This window comes from Schistosoma haematobium, chromosome 7 (assembly GCF_000699445.3).
Source record: "Schistosoma haematobium chromosome 7, whole genome shotgun sequence".
Lineage (NCBI taxonomy): Eukaryota > Metazoa > Platyhelminthes > Trematoda > Strigeidida > Schistosomatidae > Schistosoma > Schistosoma haematobium.
This window is the reverse complement of record NC_067202.1, coordinates 6,992,207-7,002,300: the sequence shown is the minus strand read 5'-3', so window position 1 is coordinate 7,002,300 and position 10,094 is coordinate 6,992,207. Positions and strand designations below refer to the sequence as shown.

At 38.0% G+C, this 10,094-nt stretch overlaps 1 protein-coding gene across 1 annotated transcript; it reads left to right on the top strand.

The window, feature by feature from the left end:
- The first annotated feature begins 7,091 nt into the window (after positions 1–7,091).
- On the top strand, positions 7,092–9,655 carry MS3_00011172 (uncharacterized protein). Its single transcript, XM_012938209.3, has 2 exons — positions 7,092–7,312; positions 9,285–9,655. Exons 1-2 carry the CDS (start codon positions 7,132–7,134, stop codon positions 9,428–9,430), a joined length of 327 nt encoding a protein of 108 aa, XP_012793663.3. The 5' UTR covers positions 7,092–7,131; the 3' UTR covers positions 9,431–9,655.
- Positions 9,656–10,094: the final 439 nt, after the last annotated feature.

Below are 10,094 nucleotides of genomic sequence, written 5' to 3'. Positions count from 1 at the left end.
ACACCTTCTAATATAACACGTACACACCAAGAGAAATCAAAAGACAGAATCGAGGAGATCAGAAGTTGTATTTGACGATTGCCAATATATCGAAATTGTCTGATCTAATCTGGCTAGAGTTTGCAGTAGATGTTGAGCACGGCGTTCCCACACGTGATCTGGTGCGGATGCATGACCGAGCGCCTTCAACTAGGTGAGTCCATTAGAACTAATGTGGTCAGCATCCAATGTCGAAAACTTACAGAGCTATTTATTTTGGGGATTCATTTACCGCTACATCGGTATTCTTTCGATACCGCAAGATCGCCAACAAAGACATCTTACTGCAACCTTCAGTTGCTTTCTGATATTTGGCTTACGAAGTAATCTAACGCAGTAACTAGCACGTAGTCTCAGTGTAGTGGTGATCATGCTCGCCCGCGACTCGACGTCACACTACGACACTACAATATATCTTGTGATCTGAGTGAGCGAGTTTGTTGTAGGAAGTTGAGGTTTCCGGAACTAGACGCTACCACACTAACAGTCAGGATGTTGACTGAATGCGATGTAAAGAGTTATGAAGAGAAAATTTGAGTGACAAGAGAGGACGACTGTCTCAAGAAGTAAATAAATAAACTGATCAGTAATTCAAATGATTTGAGACGACTGAAAGGTAAAATAATGAGATGATAGAAAATTATTGATACGTGATGATGATAATAGCAGATAATTTACAAGATGTGAATAAGGTACAGCTGGTCCATGTGGGGGATTTTAGTAAGCCATGAGTTATTATATTATTCTTAGGCCTCCCTTTAAGGCCATCCACTGACGGGCTTGTGATCACTTCTAATGGTGAAGCATTCCAATTGAGGACTATTGTTAATCACCAAAATTGGAAGTGTACCGGAGTTTTCAATGTGTAATTTCATAGTAGTTGCCTTGAGGTGCTAGGTATTAATGTTCTGGCACAGTGTTAGTGTTTTGATGACCATGTGTACTTAATATGTTTTGTGCAACCATCAGATTGCCTCTCATTTCCCTTTAGCTCAACGAGAATAGTTCCAGGTATCTGAGCCTTTGTTTGTAAAATTTGTTTTTTAGCCCTATCATCTACTTTGCTGAGCATCTGTGTACTAAGATTCGTATCTCTTTTAAAGATTGTGAGCTCAACAATGGCATGGACGTTGAGCTGAGACCTTGAGTAGGTTTCAAAGTATTATAAACAAATCTAGGGTGGTCACATCATTCTGTTTCGGTAAAAATTCAAGATTTGCATTTGCTTTTGCTGAATCTCTGGTGTAGACTGAGCTAGTGTTCAAGCACCCTGTAGTTAGTATTTCTAGATCGAGCTCTCAGGAGACAATCAGAAGTGCGTTTCTGTGGAAGACATACATAAATCACCAACGTAGCTTATTTTTGTCGAATGATTGGGGGCCTACTCGGGTTAAACGAGAATGGTGCGATAAATCAGCTATTTTCGAAGTCACATCTCACTGTCAGCACCCAACTTGGATTACCCTTTCGTCGTATCAGGGTACAACGGCTGCTTTGAACACCGTATAACACAAACGACGTTATTACAGAAATGTGTTGGTGAGAATATGTTCAAGGAAGAGGGCGACCACCATCTCTTGGGCCAGTCCATGGAGTGCAATCAGTTGACGCGTGTTGGTCGTCTCTGATCTGAATGGGTATCAGTGAACCGTTGTCGTCGTTCCTGCACTCCCCCACTTGATCAATGACCAGTCCCTCCATTACCTTTGACAGTAATGATTGCAAATCTATCAGTCTATAGCAGGATGGATCTTTTATATCTCACTTTATGAAGATCAGAGAGAGGAGCCCGTGTACGTTCGAGTCACTGTGGCACTGGTGAGCGCCTAGATAAGTCACATGTCGGAATGCTGATGGCTTTCGTGTACTGTTTTAGAATTATAGGGCAGGCGTAGCATCAAGTGGCTTTCCTGAGAGCAGGGACCTTAGTTTTCTCAGCACTAACGCGGGAGTTAGCGCCATCAGCTGGCACCAGGTTGAGAAGTGTTTCGCACTTGTAAGTTTCTGGTTTACATGGCCGGAAAAGTGGCTACTGAAAAATTGTGGTGATATCGGTCCTAACCACACAATCCTAAAAGCTGGATAGTAGATCACTGGGAAAACAGATATTCAATATTAACACGGAGAGGAGGTAACACTGGTGAGCGTGGGAAAATTCATTCGATAAAATGGCATGAATCGGCCTCTCAGACGTTGTTATTATGTTTAATTTATTGTTATTCACATTAAATATATTATTCTGTCCGCAGCCCAAATGTGTTCTTCAGAAGTACTGAGTATCATATTGTTGATTGTCACATACGATGGGTCAGTGTAGACAATGATGTGACTTTCACGTAAGATCTTATAGATTAGGCAGTCACGTCATCACAAACCTACAATTTTAGGATTAGGTAGTAGTACCAATAACGAATCAGACCATAGTTCTATACTGGTGAGCCCGACTAAAAAAACACAGCTTGTTATTAATTGTCCTTTTCACTTTAAATTAACTGATTGATTTTTACTTACGTTGACCCGTCATTCTATCCGTCCTTTGATACATGCTCACGTGCATTGTTAGAGTGTGAAATTGATTAGTACTCATAGCATACTAGCCCAGTCGATACTAATAACTTGTAATCTACATTTATTGTTAACTATGATGGTTCACTAACAAGCCTTAGTAACATTTACGTGCTTCAGTTAAATAAACATGCTAAAACATCGAGTACTAGAAAACATGGCCTTTAACTGACGTAAATTGACAATCGCTACGGTACTAGCACTCCTAAATATTTTTCAACTCGAGATACTTCTATAGAGGAGTTTCCTAAGTTGTAACTGTAGTCTGTAACATATCTCAGATGGGCTAATTTAGACTTTGAAGTGTTAAAGGTAAGTCCGTTGTCATCTGCAAAACCTTGAAGTCAAGTCAGATCTTCCTAAAGTGTCAGTATATCCTCTCGGTTGCGTATCTCTCTTCAAGGTTTCACACCTTTAGCAAAAGGTAACAAGTCCGACGATACCTGTTGTGGAAGATCGCTTATACAAATCAAGAAAAGAAGAGGCCATTTTACTGAACCCTGGATGACTCAATAAGACATTCAATATCTCGAGAGAAAGTGACGTTAACCCTGAACTTGAAATGTCGACTATTTAGATATGAAGTGAGCCAGTCAATTGGAGATGATTTGATACCCAATCGTTTGGGCTTATTGATAAGACGTACATGTTTGACCCTGTCAACTGATTCTGAGAAGTCAAGGTAAATGACAATAACCCTCCTTTTGCGATCAAGGGTGGTTGTCCATCTGTCCACCGCAGTCAGCAGGTTGGTTACAAAAGAATAACCCATCCTGAAACCATGTTGTTGGAGTGTAAAGAAGTTTAAGGACAGTAAATAGTAGTGTATAGCGTTGCATATCAAGGACTCAATAATTTTTGAAGGTATGGAGAGAAGTTGAGCTACTCATCGAAATCAATCAAATATGTGACCTTGAGGTCGTGGTGACCGCCTTTTATAACCGGGTTCGTAGTTGCGGTGCATAAGAGCACTTCATGACCTGTAAAAGTAAAATATGCGGTTAAGGAAAAAAAGAAAATTACAAAACGTACGAGGATCGAATGGGTTTTTTATGGTCATTGGCACAATTGGAGTCTAACAGATTAACCATTTGATGGGTTCAATGAAGGTACGCATGTTATAGTGAGACTATATCTCTTAAAAATACCCATAAGACGGTTAGGCTTGCATCTAGCAAGCGTGCAAGTTCTACCGGTCATGAGTATCGCAAATATTCGACCAACGTTAGTAAATACCGCAATCCCGGCCATTGCAGCCGTTGTAGTCTATTGGTCGAGTGCGTGTGGAGTTGATGTTTTCGTTCATGAATCTCGAAACAATACCATGTTCGCTGAGTGTAATTTACTCAGACATAAAGAAAAATAACAATGAAAGGACGAATTAGTATGCCAAAGTGTCCCAACAAGTCACATTAAAACACTGTCTTAGTTGGTGGTTAGCTACCTAAAGTATGAGCAGTACAAGTGTTTTCTGACCATACTAATAATAATCGAAAATTAAAGCCACATGTGTAGTAGGTTTCAGCTATACGATAAGAAAAAGAACACATATGATCTGTCATTAAAATAAAATAAGGTTTTATGAAACATAACTATAGTGATATGTAAATAAGAACGTTCGTCTAAATTTGAACGAATAGTTTCACAATATTTGATATGTTCCAGAATTTCGTATGGACAACTGACTATAACTAGTTTAACGTGAGCGTAGCCGTGAGAGTCATGTCATAAACTCAATATTGTAGTGTGTCCTACTGATGTCGACATATATAGGTAGCATGTGTCATAAATCGAAAGTGAGATGTCTGAAGGCAGAAGGTTAAGAGGATCGATGAGAAGAGAACGAGAGCAGAAAATGGTCGGTGTAGAATCGAAAGAACAGTGAATTCTGAGACAATTGATTGGCATTTTACAATTGAAGTGTTTGCTGTATGGTTCTCAGAGTTTACTAAGATGTTTTTAATATAATATAATAGGAAAAGTAATGCCTACACAAAATAGGGACGTGGGTGAATACTTGAGCTCTATTGTTTTAATATATAGTTAGTAGTTTGGGGTCAACTCTTAACTAGTCAACCTATGTTGTTACATGCGTTCAATTTCTGTTTGCTGCCCTTAACGATGAATTCGATTCACACATATTCGTTTTGCAGTACGTTTTGGTTGTCTCTAGCTCTTTGTTGTTGACAATGTGACAATCATTCTATGATGCTGATGTTGTTCTCCTATGTTCGCAGCTTCTTAGACTCGTGTTTCCTATCTTATTCTGGTTTCGTCATTTTACCAAGCCGTCCTATAACATACACTTTCAAACTCGTGAGCACAAACCTGATAGTTGGCATTCGATAACAACTATAAAAATGACGAGTTAATAAATAAAGACTATAACGATAAAGTCGTGTGAAAATTCAAATAATTTGCGTCACTTAATCAATAAACACTAACCGCATTTTGTTCCTGAACATTCGAAACATAAATCCCAGCTACCCTCATATATAATTGTCGACTTAATCCGATTTGAGAACAACGGAATAAAACAAGTCAAATGAAGTTTGAATACGAATATTTCGTAAACGCACTGGTCTGAACAGACAATCAGGCAGAAGTAGTGCGGAAAAGAAAGAGGAGAGAGTAAAGCGAAACGAAATGACCCTCAGTGGAAAAGGTAAGTGAGCCAACTCGATTTAATCGGGCGTCACCTAATGTTTGTAGTCAGACCAAAAATAAGTTACAGACATAATGAATAGGATATGCAATCAACAGATATACGATCACATAGATACAGTCAGGTTAATAAGCTAATAAGTGACAGGGTCAGGATGTGGCTTGGGAGAAATGAATTAATCGGTCTTTCCAGAAACTAGGATAACCTATGTGTACGGCAGTGTATTGACGAGCGGTAATCAATGAGTCGTGTTGTGTACCTTCACAAAACCCGGACAACAAGTGAAAGGTCGGGCCATTACTTTTTAACAATAGCTTTGCGATCAATAATGGTGATTGCAAAAATTATGGGAATCAATGAAAAATGCAAATAATGGCAAAAACCGGTTAAAGAAATCAGTCTATTTTAAGTATTCTCACGAAATTTATCTATCTCGCAACCTTACGCAGGTAATATTTTATCCGTAAACCCATGTCATAAAATAGTGATTACGCCTGTAAATTTGGTCTGTACCGGCCATGTATTAAAATTAATCTTGACACCATTCATATTCCCATGTATTCGAATTTACCCCCGTGTTGTTATAACCGGTGTATATTCTTACGTATCAACCTGAGTAGCATATTGCTGTAAGTCGAGTAACACTTGTAAAAATTTGACCGTGTCTGTAAACCGGAATGCCTACTGCAAAGTGTTGTAATAATTTGCTGTTACTGGGACTGAGTTTATGTTGGCACTTTGGAGGATATACTGAATTGTTTGGAGTGCTATGTATCACTCGAAGGTCCTCTATGTGTCACCCATACTCCAATATGTAAGGAACTAATGAGTTGCGACGTTCTACACGAAATTTGAAGTTACCCCCCTCAAACGATTTCGTTCCTTACCTTTGAATCAGCTTACGGATATTCTTGCTTTTTTGAAGTGAAGGAGGAAGCACCAACTTTCCTTATCCTAAATAAGGCGGAACAAAACTGCTGAGAACTAATTGAAAAGTAATTTAAATGACCAGTTCCACAATGTTAAGAAGAAATGGCCAAAACATGAGTAATAGTTTCGTCATAAAGATGAAATCCAAGTTGGTTATTTCATAATTAACATCACGGACAAGTGGCAATTAACTCGCCACTGAAGACCAGGAAGCTCTGGACAGGTGGGTAATCCCATTATAGGATTCTTCAACAGTGGGCTTCCACGACTCACTCTAGAGACTGAATCCCATAGAGATCCCTTTGCTCTTAACTCATCAAGCTAACATCCAATAGTTAACAAATCTGAATTCAGTCAGCTGTTAAGATTTGTTATTTGAAAGGTACAAGAATATTATCAGAAACCTTTGCATAAATTCATGTTATATATTTAGAAAATAAATCAATGTCCCTTTATAAAACTGGGGTCCTTTACAAAAATATCATGAGCAAACTTACGTAAATCTCTCAAGTATTGTTTAACGGTAATTAAATTATGGTTATTCACACAATGAACAAAAGTTGCCAAATATCAGAGTAATTTTATCTTTTTAACTAAATGATGTGAAATTTTTGTCTACAACTCTTGGAACTGTAAATGAAAAATGGTTATAACATAAGATGGGGTGGTTGAATGCAACCGCTATGAAGTGATGGTTGTGATTTCTAACATTCATTTAGTGGCATCCACTATTTTAAGGAATGATAAAGAACGTTATGTTTTCAAATATACTATCCCGAAAATAGAGGAATTATTTCAGACAAAAGGTTAAGGTGGTATTTCGCCTGCTATCCACGCTTTAGGATGATCACCAGAGTGAAAAATTTGACTTGTTTAAATTATGTAGACAGCTACACTCTTCTTGGAGAGGCTATTTGAACTTCTGCTTTTCGATGGCGTTCTCCGAAGGTGATTTTGAGAAAGGGAAGAAGCTCTTCGTTCAAAGATGTGGACAGTGTCACACCGTTGAGAAAGGTGGTCCACACAAAGTAGGACCCAATCTAAATGGTTTGTTTGGACGGAAAACTGGTCAAGCTCCCGGGTATACCTACACTGCTGCCAACATTAGTAAAGGTAATCTCCAAAAGCTTTTGTTTGTTGTTATTTTTTACTTCACTTCAATAGAAAGATTAAAGTGAATAAGTCATTGTTTAAGTTCACAGGAATCATAGTTCGCAGAGACAGATCAATGGATTCCCACAACATATAGAAATGGGGATTCATCAACGAAACAAACAGAAAGTTTTTTGAGTCTGAACCTTATCGATAGATGCGTTGCTAGCTTTCGCAAGCTTCAACAGCTACCATATAGTCCATTATTCGTCACAGTCGTATCAGTTCAATAATCTCAAAGGGTGACTTGTTCGCATAAGGGGGTTCAGATTTTTCACTCGAGACGTGGACAATTCTAAATCATTATCGAATTTTCCGTCACATAGCATCTTGTTATCAAAATCCATTATTTTTCACCACCACTAAAATACTACTTTCTTGCTAACCTTCCTAATTTTTACTCATTTATCCAAATTGTATCAACTTTGATTAATGCATATCTGTGATCGTTTTGACCTTAAATACGACTGCTCCCTGGGGTTATGTCTATGGAACTGAGTTCGCTATTCCTCGACATGTGGTGGAACAAGTGGGATGATATCTTTGGGCTTGATACGGTTCATCCAGAATGATATGGTTCAGCGACCACTCGTTTCCTAGGATAGAAACTATAAGTGGTCCTGATATCTCAGCTTGAATATTTCCACTTTTATGTTGACATGGTTTCTTTCTCCTTTATTTCATTCCAGACGTAACTTCCGATGTCTAAATTTTGCATGACTTTATTTTATTTAAACACCAAATGATTATGCGCCACATAAATCGTTCGGTTTGTGCGAAGGCTAGGATACTCCCCGGTTGCCCAAACCGAAGCAGATGGTTCTCCTAGGGGGCTACACCCAAGCCTTTGACCTAAACGTCTAATCCACATGGCAGTGGAGCAACGTAAGGAGATGCAGTTCCATGGTAGCTGGTGACCAACAATAGGTTTGTACGCCATTTGTTCCCTCAGGATTCTGGAGCCTATCAGTTTGTAATCAGGGTTTTCCAACTCCCGTGTTCAACTCCGTATCCACCGACCCAGTTAAAGCGTCGGACATACGCTATTCGTCCTCTCAATTTTGTAAACAACACCACCGCGAGAAGGCAGTGAGTAGGACTTCCCTGACAGTGGTTGTATGCATGTGGACATGTGAGAGCATTTTGAGAGGGAAAATGGACTCTCCTCACTCTCGGCCGTACCAGGGCATGACTTCCTAATCATGATATAATATTTTCTTTGCCGAATTCTAATCTCCTGATTCCTCGTTGTCTCTTTTTTCTCTTCCCAAATTTACTTCACTGGATTATGCTCTTTAAATAACGTCTACAAACCCTAATGTTTCCGATTACTGCTCATACTCTTACTACCTCTACCACCACGGGATTTGAGTCGACAACTGCATCTCTGTGCTAATGTGGTATGGCAACTCGAACTGATGTACGTACGTACAAAGTTCTACGTTGTTACTGACTGACTGTTAAAACTGTCCTTCGATTGATGATGCCTAATTACTTGTATTTTATACACCCATTCGTTGATCCAACGGATTTTATTCTTATGACTTCTAGTTACCAGTACATTATGTCCGTCTAGACTGTGTATAAAAGATGTAAGTGGGATTGAAAAATTACGTTGATTTAGGAAATTATTTACTAGTGGTAGCAAACTATTACGTACTATAACAATCTTCTGTTCACAAACCTGAACAAACATTTATCGTCAGTCTCCAAAGATTATCTGTGTTTTACGAATAACTGGTAATTTTCACTTATGCAAACTTGTGAGAGATTTTTTACTAACAATATTATTATCACATAAACCATCAATACATTTGCTAATTCATTTAACACTTAATAAAGTAAGTCAAGTATTTAAGGTGTAAATATGCTTTTTGCTTCTTTATTTCATGAACCACTATTTCCACTTATCAATTCTTTCATTATTGCTTAGGCATTATATGGAATGAGCAGACTCTATTTGAATATTTGGAAAATCCAAAAAAGTATATTCCTGGTACAAAAATGGTGTTTGCTGGTTTAAAGAAGGAAGCTGATCGCAATGATATTATTTCCTACCTTAAAGAAGCAACAAAATAAGAATATTCTAAATATCTGACTCCTAGATTTAACTTCGTTGTAGCAGTTCTTTAATTAACTAAATGTGTATAGAAACATAAAACCTGAGCTTCCAAGTACGTGAAAATGAATACTCTTGGCTGTGTATTTCTGAGGTCAATATACTATGATAATTCAGTTTCTGAGATTTTTGTAAAATTAATACTAGTGCAAACATATTAACATAATAATGAAATGTTTATCTAATTTCTTCCGTGTTTTCGGATACAATAAGCTTCAAATGTCCTTATTGCTATTATACTGTTTGCCAATAGTTTCCGTTTGTTTTCAGTCACTGCTCAAACTAATTCCCAGTGGAATAATAGCTTGGTGATTGAATTGATTGGGGCCATATAATCTCAGGTTCACATACTACTTATGTTTAGGTTGGCGGTTGTGTTTCTCAGTTTAAACTTAAATAAGTTTTAGTTATGCTTATTCGCTTCACAATAAATTTCGAGTAAGAATATTTCATCTCATCGACTAAAATCAGCAGAAAAAGTGGTCGTCCTGACAAAACAACTGGTTGCAGCAACAAGAGGGATATAAATCTGGATTCTGACATGCATCCTACCGAACTTAGTATGACAGCATATTTAATTCGTTTGCTTTTGCCATTATGAAACAAATTTAAATCTTGTTTGAA